General features: G+C 50.6%; 7 protein-coding genes across 7 annotated transcripts; 4 read left to right on the top strand and 3 right to left on the bottom strand.

Moving 5' to 3' along the window:
• Positions 1-416: 416 nt before the first annotated feature.
• On the top strand, positions 417-2,990 carry VFPPC_03462 (HbrB-like protein; the record flags this gene model as incomplete). The annotated part of the gene is made up of 1 exon (XM_018282960.1): positions 417-2,990. One exon carries the CDS (start codon positions 417-419, stop codon positions 2,988-2,990), a length of 2,574 nt encoding a protein of 857 aa, XP_018147649.1.
• Positions 2,991-5,982: 2,992 nt separating this feature from the next.
• On the top strand, positions 5,983-8,636 carry VFPPC_03461 (PtaB protein; the record flags this gene model as incomplete). The annotated part of the gene is made up of 6 exons (XM_018282959.1): positions 5,983-6,274; positions 6,359-6,564; positions 6,641-7,336; positions 7,399-7,698; positions 7,759-8,076; positions 8,148-8,636. The coding sequence occupies 6 exons, from the start codon at positions 5,983-5,985 to the stop codon at positions 8,634-8,636; spliced, it is 2,301 nt and encodes a 766-aa protein (XP_018147648.1).
• A 1,010-nt stretch (positions 8,637-9,646) lies between these two features.
• Positions 9,647-12,863, bottom strand: VFPPC_15660 (fructose-2,6-bisphosphatase; the record flags this gene model as incomplete). Its single annotated transcript, XM_018293413.2, has 6 exons — positions 9,647-9,972; positions 11,077-11,212; positions 11,291-11,743; positions 11,812-11,925; positions 12,005-12,594; positions 12,755-12,863. The coding sequence occupies 6 exons, from the start codon at positions 12,861-12,863 to the stop codon at positions 9,647-9,649; spliced, it is 1,728 nt and encodes a 575-aa protein (XP_018147647.2).
• Positions 12,864-13,262: 399 nt separating this feature from the next.
• On the bottom strand, positions 13,263-13,709 carry VFPPC_17503 (hypothetical protein; the record flags this gene model as incomplete). Its single annotated transcript, XM_022429206.1, has 1 exon — positions 13,263-13,709. One exon carries the CDS (start codon positions 13,707-13,709, stop codon positions 13,263-13,265), a length of 447 nt encoding a protein of 148 aa, XP_022285767.1.
• A 490-nt stretch (positions 13,710-14,199) lies between these two features.
• Positions 14,200-14,625, top strand: VFPPC_17504 (hypothetical protein; the record flags this gene model as incomplete). Its single annotated transcript, XM_022429207.1, has 1 exon — positions 14,200-14,625. One exon carries the CDS (start codon positions 14,200-14,202, stop codon positions 14,623-14,625), a length of 426 nt encoding a protein of 141 aa, XP_022285766.1.
• Positions 14,626-14,698: 73 nt separating this feature from the next.
• VFPPC_17505 (hypothetical protein) lies at positions 14,699-15,004 on the top strand (the record flags this gene model as incomplete). The annotated part of the gene is made up of 1 exon (XM_022429208.1): positions 14,699-15,004. The coding sequence occupies one exon, from the start codon at positions 14,699-14,701 to the stop codon at positions 15,002-15,004; it is 306 nt and encodes a 101-aa protein (XP_022285765.1).
• Positions 15,005-16,299: 1,295 nt separating this feature from the next.
• Positions 16,300-17,812, bottom strand: VFPPC_03459 (aspartic-type endopeptidase; the record flags this gene model as incomplete). Its single annotated transcript, XM_018282958.1, has 3 exons — positions 16,300-16,607; positions 16,682-16,829; positions 16,916-17,812. The coding sequence occupies 3 exons, from the start codon at positions 17,810-17,812 to the stop codon at positions 16,300-16,302; spliced, it is 1,353 nt and encodes a 450-aa protein (XP_018147645.1).
• Between the last annotated feature and the right edge of the window lie 975 nt (positions 17,813-18,787).

The following is an 18,787-nucleotide window of genomic DNA, read 5'->3' as shown; positions in this document are numbered from 1 at the left end:
TCAGTCCAAACTTTACCAAACAACTTGCCAGCTTAATCTTAGCCTCAAACCCATCCGTCTCTTGTCAACCATCGTCATCCTCTTTTGTGTCTCTTGATTGCAGACTGACACCAACACCTACATCCCCCAATCCAGCACTTGCGACACATACAACACATACATCACACAGCAAGCTTGACGGTTGCTTACTCGACCCCGACAACGACGTCTGATCATCCATTCCCCAGCAATCGCCATCCATCCCCCCTTCATTCGTTCGTCTGCGCCAGCCAATCGAGCTGCCTCTTTGGTGTCTTGCGACATCACTTCCACCATCTTGTTGCGGGCCAGCCAGATGCTGACGTATTATTGCTTCTGCCATCGACATTTGCTCTGAGTCAAGATGTAACAGACCCACACCTAATGCTTCCGCGACAATGCAGCCAGGACAAGCACCACCACAGCCTACATCAGGGCGAAATCAGATCCGGGCTCCCGGCAGCTTCTCACCTCTGCCGGGAGCTACGAGCCCTTCCGTCGACTCCGTACGACAGCAACCACATGCAGCGCCGCCGAACAGACCGCCGCCTCTTCGAATCGACTCTTCTGGAAGTGACGATAGCTTCGAAGCCCCTTCCCTATCCGTAGCGAAATCGCGACAGAGACCAGAGTCGCCAGCGACACCCATATACAACCAGTTCTCTACAGCGCATTCCAACTCCAGCAGCTCCAACGTACATCAAAACTATTCACGACCGGGGGGAGGCTCCAGCCGCCTGGCAGCCCCAGGGCTGTCCTCACCTGTGCTGAAGAACCACTCGAGGAAGCACTCTGCCACACAAGGCTACTTTGATTCCTCCATGCCCTCGACGGCCACATCTAACCTCTCACACATGAGCATGAGTACCGCTGCCGGACAAGCGGCGGCGGCTGCTGCTGCTGCGGCGGCGTCGAATGGATCCTTATCAGCAAGTCAAATTGCTGCCCAGGCAGCCGTCATGTCCCACCAGAATACTTCTCATATTCGCCAACGATCACAGACGGTACCATTTCCCGGCGAGGGAGCGGATGGTGTGCGACGCGGCAGCGGACCCAAGGTTCCGCTGAGCCCGCCTACACTGAGTCTCACCGAGGCGAGTGCGCCTCGAGATTCTGCCTTTGGAGGCCATATCGGCAATTACTATGACAAAGTTGCGGGAACTCACTCCTCAGCTGCTACCGCAGCCGCCAACGTCGTGTTTCCACGATCAGGCCACAACTCTCCCCGGGAAAAGTCGATATCTCCTCAGCCTTTCCCACCTGTTCCTCCGTTGCCTGCTAACGTTCCTGAAAAATCAAAGACGGAAAAGTCGAAGCACAAGTTATTTTCACGAGCAGGAAAGAGCAGCAGCAGCAAAGGGGAGCCCAAAGACAAAAATCTCCAAAGCCCTGGCAAGATAGGAAGTGCGTTATCTGCATTACAACGAGGCAACTTCAGCACCAGTAGTCTCGTGGATCCCCCAGCCCAATCCATCTACAGCCTAAACAACTCTTCCTCTGCTACTATCAGGCCTATTGAGATATTCTCGGAAGAAAAGGTCAAGGAGAAGGAGAAGAAGCATCATTTTCTATCTCGACAAAAGCAGAAGCTTAAAGACGAATATCACTTGCCCCTTTCTTCAGCGGCGAGTAATTCCAAGCCAACAGATCCGAACGCGCCCAGCAGCCTGTACAATTTTAATGTTCCCCCAAGTCCTGGACCGGGAACCTCGACCTTTTCCAAAGGCAAGAAGGATAAGAAGATCGGCGAAAGATCTGACAGTCGATTGGACAATGAATCGACATTCAATGTAGCTGGTGATTGGCCGACAGCTCCGGGGTTACCTCCTTTGTCGCAACAATCGACATTGTATGATGTGGCTGAACCTGGGAAAACCGTCGCACAAAGCAATTTGGCTTTGGATGAAGCTTGGCCATACCTGAAATCGAAACTCCTCGTGGTTTTTGAGGGCGAAGACCTCCGCCTTCCGGTCGAAGATTTCAATCGGGTAGTCCAGACACATATCCAGTGGTGTATTCACAAAAGATCGCCGAATGCAATGTTGGACGACTTGCGAGACTTGCTGAAAACCGGCTTCTCGATGCTCGATCGAACACTACGCATGGCATCCGAAGACCGATTCATCCCAACCGTGGTGGAGCTTTGGATGTTTACTTTTACGTCTATTCTGCCATATATACAGTCAGTATTCCTGCCGCTCGACTTGGAAGTCTCCGGCTGTGGAGTCATCATGACTCCTGAACAGGCTCGAGACTTTTGGGGCGGCGTTGTTGCATCCCCGTCGTCTTCAAATAGACCCGCAAGGGTTGCACCCGCTGCAAGCGTCTTGGATGTGAGGAGGCTTGTTCTTACGGCTTACCGCGATATCGTCGTACTCCCTCGATATGATACACTAAAGACGATATTTTCACGTCTATCTCTCGAATTCTTGCCTTCCTCCTTTACGAACATGGCCCTGACTTCTCCACCCCTTGAACGGATGCTGTCAACCTCGCCCTCTGAATCACAGTCATCCATGGCTCGTCCGGGAACGGCTATGTCTGTTGACCCTTCAGTGGGTAGCTACAATTCTACAAGTACCACCCTGCTCGGCGAAGGCTCGGAACGAGGCCGCAGTCGTGCAGTCAGCAACGTCAGTTTTGGCAGCCATGGCAGCGACAGCGCAGGCGGTGGCGTTCGCCCGTACACTCCGTCCGGTATACATGCTCTCAGCAGTGTGCGTGAGCAGAATGTGGAAGACTCAAAGCAACTTACGGATATGGTGGGTCGAATGCTGCAGTGCATGAGTGTGCTATCTAGTATTGGAGGTGTGGGCGATGTTGATGATGAGGGTAGTAAGAAGATTGAGGAGTTGTGCAAGATGCTCAAGCTAAATTGGCTGGGGAGAGGGAGGACAGGAAGAAACCGAAGAGGCATTGTGGGCGGTAGAGTACGACGGGACGATGCAAGGGAAGAGCTGCGAGTTGCTTGAACGGAGATAGAGGCTACGTACTGCACCATGCTGCCGTATGGCATTTGTGGACTGGGAATTACTGGAGTTCTGTTGAAGTGTCGCACGAGATGCTGGGGATGGGGTGAACTGGCGTTGGGTACTTGACTTAGGTAGACAGACAGCAGCCTGACTATGATATATCAATGATACATCAAGGAAAGCATTACTCGAAATCACACGAATCACAATTCAAGAAAAGACTTGGAGAATTGCAAAATGGAAGTTGAAGTTGTATTTGATGTATTGCTACAAAATCTGAGACAAAGAATGCCATCACTGGGAGGTATTGGGAAGTTGGTAGCCTATGTCTTTATTTGGTTAGCCAATTGGTCATACATATTGGCAACGATGATAAAAAAGTTGTGGATTGATAAAGATCAGACATCCAAGGAAGTTCATTAACCCTCATCTGTCCCAAAATAGGCTCAATGGGACTCGAGTGGAAACTGCGAATGAAGTGGAAAATTTCATCATAGAAATAGCGGCAGGGGGATCAATGCAAAGATGTTTTGGTACTCACAATTTACGACATGCACACCACGCTTGGCGACAGCACTGTTCTGACTGAAGTTGAACCGAACACAGAAAAAGGAGGCATCTGACAACACACTTGTTAGCTTCTGCGTCCGCCAGGAGTGTATGAACAGGAAACAGTGTGTAGTAGTGAAGTCAGACAGGTAATACTGGCAAGTAACAGGCCTTAGGCCCGAACAGACTGAACTTCTTCATGGTCGAATCGGTTGGGAAAAGAAGACGTTTAAAACAGTGTCATCATCCGAAGATGTGGAGGGGAGTGGCATGACGAATGCAGCAAAGTATGCTTACCTAGTAGACATGACTGGGAGCGTGTCCAGTTAGTATGATGAACTGCTTGACCATTTCGCTCTGTTCACAACGCTGAAACAGCGACTGATGACTTATTGCAGAACACACCGAGCCCAGCCCATCAACAGCTCGAAACAAAGCCGTAATAATGGAATTGAACAGTACGCCAATATCCAAGGCCGATAAAGTACTCCGGTTCGGTGCGAATGCAAGAGTGCAGAAGCTGTTGTTGTTTGAACTGCAGGAAAGTGCATGGAGAGGAAATTTTATTTTTTTTGCACCGCATCGCGGAAGTTATTAGATAACAGTGCTAGCAAAATTTTCCACACGGTTGCGCACTGTACTTTTGCACGTGACGCGAATCCTTGGAAATGAGCCTTAGCGGCGGCAACCAAGAATAGTGGCGCTCTGCATGCCCGGTACGTGGATACAATGTTACAGAGTGACATTTTTCATCTTGATGAAAGGAAGTCGAAAGTAATTGATGGACCCTGTAGAAAAATTCGAAGACAAGAGCCTACGACATGATTTGCTGTGTCTATGCTCAATTTTTTTTTTTTGCGCCATCACTGACGCGGATATAATTTCTTTTTTTAATCCCTCGGATGGGCAGTTTTGGAATTTCCAACTTGGCCGCCAGATCGAGGCCACGGACTCTGATATATGCATATATCTATTAATGCAATAGGTCCACTTGCGCTAGTCCGGTTTGACAATTACGCCCAGCCACTCATTTGTACTCGACTGAAACACTTAGACATGCTTTCTCTTTAAACTTTACTTAAACTGTCCAAGTTATTTTATCAGCTCTTCATGCAGAGTGTCTGGGTATAATTGCATATCTCCACTTTCAAGTGGAACCAGCCCCTGCTTTCCTGCAATTCTCATTCCCGCGTCCACGCTCCCACGCTCCCAAGGACGACTTGTGGGAAGATCCAACGTCCGTCTCGCCGCCCATTTTTGCAGTTCCCGCTGGCTTGGGCTGCTCGACCCATATCCGTTTTTCCATTCCGCCTGGCCTGGCCCATAACTTATCGAGGACCACCAGACACCAGTCACCAGTCACCCAGTCAGTCAGTCCAGTCTGAGTTTGCTGTGTTGCGACCGGTTGACCCCCCGACATTGTCTGATCCTTCCGACTTGCACCCATTCCAACACCACCTTTTCTCCAACCCTCACACATCGCACATCTACTGAAAGTCAAGACCAAAAGAGTAGACGAGCTGGCCGGGACATCTACCGACTCGCATCAAGCGCGCTCTGCACTGCAGCTGTTGGAGCTTGGCTGACGCTGAAGAGGCCGAAGCGCAGCGCGCAAACAAATCGACCGACCACAAGCAACATTGAACTTAGAAAGCAGCAACGCCCGCCCCATATTACCTACCACCAGCGCTCCCCGGGGGTCCCATCGTCCCATCCAGTCCAGTCTCATATCTCTCGCTCACTCGCTCGCTCACTCTCAACCCAGCGAAAGCTCTTTTGGGAGAGCAACTTGACCCAGCACGACGATCCCTGTCCACGGTGCGTTGCGTTGCTTTGCGTACCGTAGCGTTGCGTCCCGACCTCGACCCATCATCGCCGTCTTCCTGATTATTATTGCGCGCAGAAATAATCATCCTCGCCGTGGGACACATTAACACGCCAACTGTGCTCTGCAGACCGGACCTTCACCCTTGGTGGTGGCCACTCGCATCAGAGCCTTTTGTCTCCGAGCCTCTTTTTCTACGCCGTGTTGTGTCCCCTGTCAGCGTTGCTTGTATCACCGAGCGCGCCAGCCTGACATCGACGTACGTTTGGGCTTTTTCGACTTCGTGTCGCTGGAGCTTGTTGGGCCTTGAGGCATTCTTCATCCTTTGTTACTCTTAATTCGTTCCAGTCTTCTTTTGCTTGAACCACCACCTCCCGCCCCATCTCCCGCCACATCGCCCGCTGGAACACAAACGTCGCCCGCCTTCAATCCGCGACGCGATATACTGACTGGCGCCCACCTTCATCGACAAAACTTTATCGATCGCTCATTTCGACGCCAATCCCTTCGTACCCGACTCCTGACGTATGTGCATGCGATTGTGCACCGCAGTCGCCTGTCGATATCCACGTCCGTGGATAGCCGGCTTTGAATAGCAAGGAGATGATGGCAACTAGTATGGGCCCAAACTTCACAGGGCATCCCGCTGGGATGGGACATCCTGGCGTCGCCGGACACCCCATGGGACCTGGCATGCCTCCTAACTCTGCACAAGGTGCACCTGGCGGTGGAATGCCGCAGCAGTTCGCTGGAGCTCACATGGCCGTTGGCCCAGGAGGACAAGTAAATCCTGCCTTGATGGGTGCGATGCCACCAGGTGCCAATCCTCATGCTCATGCCTTACAGCACTTGAATCCTGCCCAGCAGCAAATGTTCCAGCAGCAGCACCAGCAGCAGCTGCAAAATCAATGTAAGTGCTCTCCCTCCACCTGCTGGTGGAATGACCATGAGCTTGCGGAAGAAACCATTGACTAAACCTATTCGGTATTTCTAGTCAACAACCCGAGCGCGATGGCCGCTATGCGCCAGCAGCAACTCCTCCAACACCAACAGCAGCAGGCGAGACAGGCTTTCATGGCCCAGCAGGCTATCCAAGCCAACATGCAAGTCGGCGTCAATGGCATGCCTATGGGAATGCAACTAAGCCAGCTCAATCCGCAACAGATACAGCAGCTTCGCCAGGCCGGAAGGATTGGACCTGTAAGCAAAACTGTCACTATACCCATGACACTCACGCTTGTCTTCGCCTTTCAGCTTGACTGACTCCCGTTCGTAGGGCCAGCACCCACAAGCCCAAGCTATCATGGCTCATCATATCGCACTCCAGCAGCAACAGCAACAACAACAGCAGCAGCAGCAGCAGCAGCAACAACAACAACAACAGCAACAGCAACAAGCTGCTCAGAACCAGCAAATGGCTGGAAACCCCGGACAGCCGATGGGAATGAATGCTCAGGGTATGGCTAATGTGCAACAACAACAGCAACAACAACAGCAGCAGCAGCAACAGGCTCAAATGGGAGCTGCTGGACAGAACCAGATGGGCCAACCGCAACAAGGCGGTCAACCAGGTCAAGGCCAACCGCAGGCACAAGGTCAAGCTCAGCAATCGCAACCAGGACCGCAAGCTCAACAGACACCTCAGCAAGGCTCTCAAGCAGGCACTCCGGCACCAAGCGGCCAGCAGACGCCAGCCCAAACGCCCGCGCCACCTACTCCGTCTCAACCGACTCCGCAGCAGACACAGAATGCTCAGCAGCAGCAACAACAACCTCAAGGTCAACCTCAGCAGCCTGGTCAGCCGCAACAGGGCCCGGGCTCAGCACCACAAATGAATGTTGCTGCGGCTGCGGCGGCGCAACAGTTGGCCATGTCGAACAACATGTTTCAGCAGGCGCAGCGCAGAGAGGGCCTGAAAGGACAATGTCTTTTGAAGTTGATGCAGTTTTCCGAACACTTGAGTGGATTTCCCGTAAGTTGATCTCGCAGTAACAAGGAGCAATTTGGACCATTGTGAAGCTAACCATGTGAAAGGGGGCCAAGGCAAAGGACGACCTGTCGTACTGGAATGGCTTTGTAGCGAGGTTCTTTTCTAACCACGGCCTTCTACGTCATTCAGTCCTCATAAACGATGGCGATGAGTCAACCGACAAGCAATATGAGATTGCTTTCCCGGCCATTGCTCGCTACTTTCACACGCATTTCAGTAGCGGTGTCAGGAGTATGCAGCTGATTATGGATAAGGGGCTCACTGACCGTCCCATGCCTGGCGAAGGTCACTGCATCGAGAATCAAAGGGCCAGTCTTGTTTACTGGTTCGAGGCCGGCTCACATGTACGTCACAGTTTTGTTGGGAAGAAATGAAATCGAGGAACCATAACTAACCAAGCATAGCTCGTCGCCACTGGCACTCTCCGAGTTCAGTTTGATGGGGAACAGCGTATCGAACTGTTTGAATTCGTGACCACCGGACACGAAGAATACATATCAAGGAAGCAAGTCATCGATGCTGCCAAGCCTGCCCACATGTGGATCAAAGAATGGCACAAAGTCAACTCTCAAGACGGCAAAACTTCTCCTGAGATGTCGAAGAAGAGCAAGGCGAAGCAGCTGAAGTCACCGCAGACGCAACCACCGGAAGTCCTCGTTGACTTGCCTGATAAGGCCGTTAACAGCAAAGGAGTCACCGAGGCTGTGCATCAATTCTTAGAGGTAAGTCTTGCGGCCCCAAGGCAACTTCTGCATAGGCACCTCGTTTCGTGGCGTCTAACAGTTGAATATAGATTGTCGAGGTCATGGGTCAAATGCACCCACTCTTCGGATTCTGCCAAGGCAATCCCGGCGTTGGGCCTTACGCTGCTCTGGAGCAATACGTCGGAACGTTTATCAACGGACAGGCTCAGTCAGTGAACGGCCAGCCAATGCCCCAAGGCGGTCCCCGAACACCGAGCTTTGGGCAGTTCCCGATGGGCGCGAGTCCAGCAGCCGCACATATGAACCTCCCTGGATCACCACACGTCGGCAGCCCAGCTCCTGGACAAATGCAGGCGCCTGGCATGCAACTTCAACCTAGTCAGCAAGGAACTAGTTCAAGTGGACCTAGCGCCAATACTTCACCAGCGTCCAACAAGCGCCGACGACCGTCAGGTGTCAAGACGGAAGACGATGGCTCCGGAGCAGGCACACCAGGTGGCGCGCAAGTCAACGGTGTAGGCAGAGGGAAGCCGCCTACTCCTCGAATGCCAAAGCGCGTTAAAGGAAATCCTTCATGAGATTTCCCGTCGTGTTGACTTGCAACAGCTCTGTTGGAAAGTCAGGCGCATAACATAATTCATGCTCTCTTTATGTTTCATGTAGCATGGCGGCGTCCGTTTCGGTGCTTGGTTGATTCCTGGCTGGCCAATCTGTTTATGTCGTTTTGAGAGCCAATGTGGCAAAACCAGCATACATTGGTTGAGTGTTTTTATTTCTTGTTTGAACAGATGGTTACACTCCGAGGGCTAGGTGTTTGTTTTCTTGCGTTTGTAATCATTTTTTTTTTTTTTGCCTCCCGCGAGATGATATGCCACTCTCCACATGGCTTGCTCGACTGATACCCAGGCGACCAGCCATGCGTTTAAGCGCATGGGCAGCTTTGTCGAGTCCAAGTCTACGAATTTGGGAGGGGATATGTGCAGCAGTGGCTACATGATATCATGAATGTGCGATCTGGTTGTTTCTTTTTACCGCAATGCGACGAGTCTGGAGTGAGGACCAACTTGTTTAGGTTGGCATACGATGGCTGGTGTTTTGCAGGCTTTCGTGGCAAGATTTTTCAACCAGATATACCAGGGGAGACGCGGCTATACACAAAGAGAGAGAGCGAGGGTGGAAAGCTCGACGAATCACAAAAGCATCACACAAAATCGCTTGAACAAAAGTCGAAGACGAACCGTGGGCGGGCGGAGAGCGGAGATTCATAATCGGCGGTAATGGGACTTGTTCTTGAAAATCCTTGTGTACGATATAAAACTGTTTCAGGCAGGGGCTCATGAAGGGCGTGGACTTTGGTGTTGTTTGGTTACTAGCAAGTTCTTTTTTTTTTTTTTTTCATGTGCTTATAATTAAACCCTTGCCGGTGTATATTGAATGACATACGCCAACTATTCTGTCGTTGTTTCTCTCGTGGATGTGACTGTCGATGGTATAAAGTAGCTACCTCGCCCTGCACTGCTCGACATTTATCACCCAAGAAAACCTGGTGTATCTTTCTTACAGCTGTCTTGCATCATCTGCTCTTTGTTTAGATGCTGGTGCCGACCCTGCTACAGCAATCATATACCAGAGTCTTCAAGAGCTGGAGATTCTGCATCCGACAAAGGCACAGCTTCACCCTCTTGAACATGCCCATCAGGTTCATGGCATGCAAGATGCCGTCATCCTCCACACCAGCAACATCCCTCTCGCCTTCAACAAACTCATCCATACGAGCCGTCAGAAGAACACCATGTCCACCAGCCAAACTCATCTCCAATCCGTCCTTCATCTCCTCCTCAGCAACATCTCTCTCCGACGGCTGACCATGATAAAGCTCCATCACCCGCAGTGCATCATCACTCTTCACTGGACCTACCTGTGAATCAATAACCAGTCAAGCTGATCCGCTTCGCATGACAAACATCCTAGCATGGTGCCACACCCCCCTCAGATTCTGCTGCCTCGCCCAACGGGTAATATCTTCCTTCAGTCGCGTCCGCTCCGGCATCTTCGTATAAATAGCGTCGGTGGCACGAAACCACAGCTTTCGACGGGTATCATCGCCGTAGTATATAATTCTGATCCGTAAATCTGTAATCTGGGGACTAGGCAAGGCAATGGCACTTACGATAGGTGCAGGGCAAACTGTCACGGCTGGAGCCGTGGTGTATACTGCTGTAGGGACCCGGACAACTGTGTATGAGGGTACAACACTGGAAGTTGGGATCCAGATCACCGGTTGCACGTATGTGGCTGGCTGGACAGCAAAAATGGGAGGTTGGAAATAGAAAGACATTTTGTTTTTAATAGCGAAGGTGGCATCGACGTAATATTAACGCAACTTTGCTGGTGAGGTTTTGGTTAAGGGGAAAACGGATAGTCTTTGGAGACAAGTTCTAACGGCTGGCCGCTGAGGCAAAGGCGGGAAAATATATATCTCCTTTCACAGTTTGAGTGAGCTGCACGATTTGCTTATCCCAGCGCGTCACACCTGGTTTTGGCAGTGACAAGCTGGGAGTTAGTTGATCGACACAACAGTCTCAGTCACTTGCACCGGCTGTTCATCAGCGACCGGCGGAGTACAAGCTTCCCGCGTGTCTCTGAAAATTTGGCAGAGGGATTTTTACTGGCGCACAGCACGGCACGTAAAATTGGTTGATTGGGCGTGAGAGTTGAATGATTTGTTCATAAAGCTAAATGTGAATCCTCGTGGCGCCTCTGCATGGTGGTATAATGTGATACTTCCCCCTGATACTCCCCGCTCACGGTCCAAAATTCGGACCGACCACAGAAATGAAACGCAGAAAAATGTAGGCAGAATAGGACATATCCACGGTCTGTTCCGTCAAGACCCCATGGCCCATTTATTCATTGCCAAATGCTCGCATCCATGCAGTCTTCCTCATCGTCTGTTGTACAAACAGCCCTTGGAGCAGAGTTGCCCTTTGTCCGAATAATGCTAAATTCCGTTCATACTTGCCTTTTTGCTACCGTCATTGCCCATATCCAATTCCGCTTTGCGTGCGGCTATCTTCTTTCCATGCTGCAATTCCCGACGAGATAAATGAATGCAGGTCACCGCGGTATACACGGACTTGCTCTTGCTCTTGCTCTACAGCAGCGTTTAAAGGCTCTCGGGAGTAGGATTCTCATGTTTTGCGGTGCTTCCTTTTCCACGCCACGTGCTTACCGCGGGGATATTCGCTTCATACCGGATCTCTTCGGTTCCATATGCTCTCGGTGTCAGCTTGATGAGTGTGTGCAGCGGGACATTCATCCACGGGCTCTTGGCCTGGTCCTTCTTCATGAAGTATGCGTAAATGCATCGCAGTACGGCCTGGTGAGTCACGATGAGAATATCTTCGCTTCTCTCCAATTCCATAATGATTGGCTCTAGACGAATAACCACGTCCCGATAGGACTCTCCTCCCCGATACCGGTAGTTGTATTTATCTTCGTCGCGAGCTGCAAAGTCCTCAGGATACCGATCCTTGATTTCCTGGTAGGTGAGTCCGTCGCATACTCCAGAGTCCAGTTCATCCAAGGCTTTCCATTGCAGCTGATTATAGTGTAGCGGAAGAAAGCGCGACGTAGCAATTGTTCGCTTCAGTGTTGACGTCCAGACAGTCAACGGCCGATCGTCCTTGAGAAATGCTGTTAGATCATGAAAGAATTGAATGGCACACGAGACTATTGTGAGAATATTCTTACCCCGACAGATTTTCGTACTAATTCAGGTAGTTTCCGCGCATATTGTTCACCTCGAGGGGACAACAAGGTATCTCCACCAATTCTACCATCCAGATTGTACAGGGACTCGCCATGCTAAGGGTCGAAGGAATTAGCGAGATCGACAAAGAAACTTTACGCCACAACGTTTTGTTGTGCACAGGAGGGCGCTTACACGAGACAACCAGACAGAGCGAGGACGTATGTGTAGGTTCATGAGATAGTAGACAATTCGGCTTTGAAGGTAATCTTGAATGCGATTGATGATGACTTGCTTTCCAATGTTCATAATCTTAAGGTACGTGTAATCGTCTTCGTCGCCATCTTGGTCAATGGTCTTATAAATTTTTTCGTAATTGCTGATCCGGTTCAGAAAGTCCTGAGCAGCAGCTTCGGGATCTTGGCCGCGATAGTCTGGGGAGGTGGCTTTCACGTCACGGATATTTGCCATGATAATGTCTTGGTCGTCGCATTTGCTTTCGACAAAGAGGACCTCGATGCCATGCTGCGTGCAAATGTCGTTGACCCATTTCCGACGCTCCTTGGTAGAATTGGTGGCATCCAGAATTGCAACGACGCCTCCGGTACGGAACCAAGCGAGCATGTCAGCTACAGCAGCCTCTGCTGCTGCACGGCGCTTCCGCTCGCCCTCGGCATTGTTGGTGTCAAAGAAGTCTGCGGTGGGTTGTGGCGCATCGTTGCGCCGATAGTTGCCGACGTTGAATGTCTGCGCCGGTATGGACAACCATTGCAAGTAGCGTTGAGCTGCGACAGACTGTTAGCTGGCCAGAACTTCCAAGAAAAAGAAAAAGAACCACCATGTAGGTGACACAAGTAGGCAGAACGGAATTTGGGGTTAAATTGGCATTGCGTCGTACCAAGAGAAGCGATACAATGAGACCAGTTTGCGGAGACTAAAGCTTACCTATTTGTGCAATATAGCTTTTGCCCCTAGCTGGGAGTCCAACCATAACTACACATATCTTTGTGTCCTCCACCTGGACACCAACTCCATTGTCAGTTCTAGACGGCATGGTAACGGTGGTGAAATATCAAAAGGTGGCGCCAGCGCACGACGGAGGTTGACGAGACAAGAAACTCGAGCATCCAGTCGTGTTGAAAGACGTTCAGCACAAAAGGGCCATGGAACAAACACGAATGAGAACAAGAGAAGAGGGACGGGTTCAATCCTGACAGAAGGTGAAAACAGGGCAAATTCTAATAGAAAGATGAATGAGGGAGGAAGAGAGACGAGAGATGAGCGAGCTGTGTGAAGTCGGGTAGAATTTGGGTGTAAAAGTCAAAATCGGGACAGTGCCGGGTTTGTAAAGGGAATCGCCTTGGAGTGACGAAGTCAAGGTGACAGGTGAGTCGATGATCGCGTGAGGCACTCAATTTTTCAGCGCCAGCGGGGGCCCAAGTTTGGGGGCAACTCAGTGGCCACAGCGAGGGGACTGCCTTCCGAATTGGCATTCAGCGGGCCAAGGCTGAGCAGGAGCGACCCAGCCGGTACAACGACTGAATAGAATGGGGAAGGCAGAGCTGGGGAACTTGGCGTCTGCGCAGATGAACCAGACCGGACTGCCAGGCAACATTGAACCAGACAGGACATCTGGACCGTTCAATGTTCTGTCCACACTGATCAACTGGTCAAGTACTAGTTGTCCTGCTGCCACGACGGGGGAAGCTGCACCTTCGACTTGGCCAGACCAGACAAGACCACTGATGAATCGAATAGATCGCCATTGTGTACTTTGGGCACTGGCGTCACTGGCGTCACTGGCGCAAAGTGCCAGGTGAGACCAGTCAATTGCAATTGACTCGACATTGCCCAGTCTGGTGGCTGCCACTAGAGCCGAGAGCCAAGGCTCAATCCACATGCACCTTGATGCTGATGCTGGGGGGGAAGCAGAACGTGGGGTTGTGACCTGACCCTTCAAGGTTGGCAGTTGATCCTTGGGATCTGCACCTTCCAGTATGCCCGCATATCAGGTTGGCACAGCATCTTTCTGAACTTGTACCACCAGACAATGTAGCCAGAATAGCAGTGTTTCCAAAACGTTGAACCCGGGTGAGAGCAAAATTCTGGTGGCAATTGATCTAGGTACCGGACGGACAACTTTGTCTTCAGCCCTGTCAGAGCGTTGAACTCTCCCAGACCATCAACGGCCGAGAGAACCATGCCAAACCGATTCGACATTAGACCCTGAGCCAGTCACTGATCCAAGACTCGGCTGCATTCTGGAATATCCAAGATTGTTCCACGCATACAAGTACTTTGCCAAAAGTTCCAAGTATAGCCTCCTTCAGAAGGACGAAAGCCATCGGGCTTGACCGTTACTTTCTGATGAATGTGACCATTGAGGTTCGATGGTGACACATTTACAGGAAGGACAACCAATATCCATCCACGCACCCCGCATCAGATCTGTATTTTCCCGCCTCATTCTTCCCAAGCTCCAGTGGCCATCCTGTTGCACTTGGACAGAAGACCGCGCCCCCTCGCCCAATGAACCATGTCGTCGACTGAGCCGAGGGAGAACGTCTGTCCTCTTGGCCGCTTGGTGGGGTGGTCAAGTTGGCAAACAGTCGACGAGAGGTGATCCAATGTGGAGGAAGAACAATGGGACTACACCACAAACTTCGTCTTCTCCACTTTGGCCTCGCCGCCAGCCCGAGTCGTCCCGGTACCCCATCAGGAAGCAAACTAGGAGGTACAGTGCGGCTAGAGCAAAGAGCTCTGTGAAAATCGTGGAAGATATGAGGTCGGTGAAGCCAAGTTGGCACCTGATCTGAAGTTTTGCTTCAAATAAAACCCTTGTTTCTTACAGCAAATGCAAGAACGGTAAGACTTGACATCGGTCTACCCATGGATCGAGCCCTGGAGCCTGGTCCAATAAGCCGCCCCTCTCCGGTTGGCTGGAGGAAGCCTTGTCCGTCCATTCTATCAATCATCCTTGCTGCAGGAACAAGGCATGGGAGGTTCCAACGATGGAAACCTGACCAGGGGGGATCTGGCTCCGGGACTGTCCGACCAGTGCAGAAGTTTGGCCCATCGTGGGTGCTTCTTCTGGTAGATATTGCCAGAAGAAAGCTGGCTGAGCTTTGCGTTTGTTCCAGACGCTTTTCGATCCCAGATCAAATACTTGGTTCGATGTCCTGGGTCATTGATTGATGGATGGTACGATATCGTCTGCCAATTCAGATGCAGCGAGTGATTGAGACGCTGTTGCTGACATGGGACACTGTCCATGGATGGGCTAGATATTAAGACGACGTCTCAATTTGCCTCGTTCACCGCCAATGGAGCTTGAAGGAAGCTCACTTGAGAATGCCTTCAGACTGATGCTGCAATGTCTCCGGAAGAATTCGCACTACTCCTGTTGTAGAGGCACTAGGTTGGTCGAAAACCCTGCGAAACAAAAATCGACCCATGAATGACAAGTAATGACGCACTCACCTTGCTGAAGTTCCACGTATTGGCACGAGCCCTGCCTGACGGCGAGTCTCTTGGTGTTGGTGGTCCCGCGGCGACGCCCCTCATGTTTGCAACTCAGAAGTCGGTGAGTAGGGGGATTGACGATGTTTGCCTTGTCGGCGTTCGAGATTCCAACTCGGCTGCTGTTTGATGGTAGCGAAACGGTGGTCGACTTCTATGGCGGCAATATGTTCTTGCGGAAGAAAAAGTGTGTATGTTCGCGGCGCACAAGTGAAGATACTCAACTGTGCAGTGCCACAATCTGTGTTGATAGGAGATCACAATGTTCCCACAGCCCTCAACTGCGTTTTGGCACGGACATGGCTGGGGACATGACCAGATGGTCAATGGTTGACTGCTTTGCGCCATCGGGCAGCCAAAGTGGTTGTCAAGGGTGGAGCTAATCGTGGTTGACCAGACCAGATTGACTTGACATGGATTACCCACCAGGCCGATAAGCAACGGGCCGCCTTCATCAATCAAATCGATCAAATGCCCAGCCGGATTTCTCGGTAGTCTATTTGCACTGATGAATTCCAGAAATTTCCTTCTAAATCCTCCGAAACTGGCGGTTTTAGACGCAAAAATAGCAACCGCAAGAAGTCAATGATACAGTTGCTGCCGAGCTTCGTTAACTGGGAAATGCAGTCTCTGAGTTGCAATCAATCCCGTGACGAACACGTTGCATTGTGCATCATGGCGGACGAATTTTCGTATACATGCTGCAAATCCCGAGAGAGACCGAGATCCCGGCACGGTGTATCATCTAACATCTTCCCATAAATCCTGCTCGATGCTAGAGCTTTATATTGATATTTCCCCCTTTCGTAATAGATGCACAGATTGCTCAAAAAAGTAAAAGAGTATCAGCGCGTGAGCTATTGAACAATACACATGCATGGTTTTGACGCTTGATTCCCCATTACGATGCCTTCCATAACACAGCTTCTAGTCGCAGCAAACCGATTCCCTCTATCGCATCAAGATTCGAATTAATTCCTGCGGTAGAAACGCATTTGTGCCCCTCCGACATCGAAAACAGCAACGACATTTTGGAGAAACACATCACCAAGGATGTATGGCCCAGTTCCACCGCTGGCAATGGCGATGGCACAGTATCCGGTCAGCGGATCAATCAAATCTCGGAAAATCATGTCCGCGGGATTGACCCAAAACTCTACTTCTCCGATTACTACGGCGAACCTAGGCGGTACCGCGTCGCATGGGGCAAAGTAAGAACCCCATTGATACAAGTATACGGCACGAGGCTGGAAGGCAGTGGCGATAGCCTCAGCCAACGCTATACCTCGTTTGTCAGCAATTAAACCATTTTCATGTATCTGAAATTATTCTCAATGGACACCATAGACTTACGAGGAGGAAGATAGTTCATTGTTGTCCCAGTATCCACGATGTATGGGAATTTTGTCTTGTCTCGGCTCTGACCCCAGATTACACCATCTGGGACAATCGTATAGAAGGAGTATTTCCAAGCTGTTTCAGCCGAACCAATAAGGTTTGCCTGATGTAGAAACATATTAGTCCTGCGGTTGGGCTGCAGCCGCATTCGGCGTAAACCTGCCTCCAAACAGGGCTGGCGTCACTTACGATAATGAGTTCAGTCTCAGCGTATGTATCTGTGTCTGTCCGCACTGGTGGCAAACCACCCCAACCGATGATTCCATCTGAGGAGTTCTTATTCAAGGTGACACTGAAGACAGGGTCTATGCTTCCTTGCATTACAGCATTTGTCAGAAATGGCACGTACTGGATGGCATTCCAGGCGGCCTCTTGCCCGATCTTGCCGTAGAAGGCACTCGTGATCGAGGGATAAGCAAGTCCCAATATCCCAACAGTAAGGTTGTTCCCGTGCCAGTAAGTATAGTTCGCGAGACCAGCTTGCTGACCGGAAACGGAAACTCCCCCGCAAGAGATATCTGCATAACCCATTGGACCAAGAACTTTCTCGCCAGAGCCGTATCGTAAATAGAAGTGGAGGTCATCGATCGGACCATTTTGGAACTTCTTTATATGAGGCTGTCCAAAAGCACATGCGCTTTGCTTGTGCTTGGAACCATCAGAGTCATGGCATTCGAACCCCCTTTGAACGGCCCAGGTGTCGGCGCTTCCAGTATCGAGAAGTAGCCACACGGGCGCACCATCCCACCCGCACTGGATGGCATATTGTGTGGAAAAGTTTCCAGCAGTACTGATGTTTTGGTATGTATGCTGACCGTGTGATGGCGGAGTCCGTAGAATTCGGTTCAAACTAGAAACGGCATTACGACTACCTGAATGACCTTGAACATTGGCAATCTTTGAATACCGTAGAGTTGGTTTGTCAACTGTTGGGGCGGATAAAGCTTTTGCCCTTTGGAATGTGAATCCGTTCAAAGGCTTGGATATGTCCCATTCGGATGGACTGGGCGGATCTGTTTGTCCACTGGGTGCGCTTAGGGCAACTTGCATCCCCATAGCAAAGAGGAGAAGTTGAACAGAGACCATCTCGACGTGTTTACTGGTCTTGAGGTAAACACTTTAGAGTTAACTGTTCAATTGTGGCTTTGGGGAGGCAACGATATCTTCCAAGAGAAACAAAAGCGGATCGTGGCCAGATATCGCGATGAGTAGAACGGCGAACGGAATATAGGTCAAGAGGCTACTGGTGTCAACACACACAGAATGAGTGAGAATAGAGAGAGAGAAAGAGAGTGTAAGGTAAGGGGAGGGGATGAGGAATCATTAATGATGGATGCAACAATTTTAGTTGGCAGGAGGAAAGATTTTTAAGAGAGAAATCAAGCCATCCAACAAATCAACATGGACAGCTGACAAAATGTAGAGAATTAAGTCGTGTGGAAGCTCGTACGTGTACGGCAAGGACTGCAGTTGCTGGATTGCTCCTTCCCTTTGTAAATCAGCTCAGGGGGACGACATAAGTTTGCTGCAGAGCACACTTCATACAAAAGTCCACACCGAGCTGATCTCTCCTGATTCACGATCGGAACACTATCGTTGCACTGTTGGGAAAGTTTTACTTCCACGTCTAATTGGTTTATCTTGGAAACCTTGTGTTTTTTTCCTCTGCGGTAGCACAGGTGAACATCCACAGCCAGCGTTCACCTTGTACCAGCAGCCTCACTCATCTCGGGAAGTAAGCGAAGGGCCATCGAGGGAACAGAAATCACTCGATTTTGAAATCCGATTTCCACGGGAAATGGGTGGCAATGGTCTCTTGAGTCTTTCACAAAACCACAGATCCCACTGGCGCCCGGTTTGAGACGTCTATGTGCCTTATAGACCAACAATAGTCGCAATACTTCATCATCATTATACGGCATTAACAAAGAGGGGCATTATAGCTAATTGCAAGATGTAGTCCAAATATCGGTTGTTCGTCTCGGTTGCCAAAACGCAACAGACATCACCCTTTGTGTAAGTCCCGTGTTGTGTGACACAACAGCTTTCTGGGCGTACCAT

This window comes from Pochonia chlamydosporia, chromosome 2 (genome assembly GCF_001653235.2).
Source record: "Pochonia chlamydosporia 170 chromosome 2, whole genome shotgun sequence".
NCBI lineage: Eukaryota > Fungi > Ascomycota > Sordariomycetes > Hypocreales > Clavicipitaceae > Pochonia > Pochonia chlamydosporia.
This window is presented reverse-complemented; position numbering and strand designations above follow the sequence as displayed.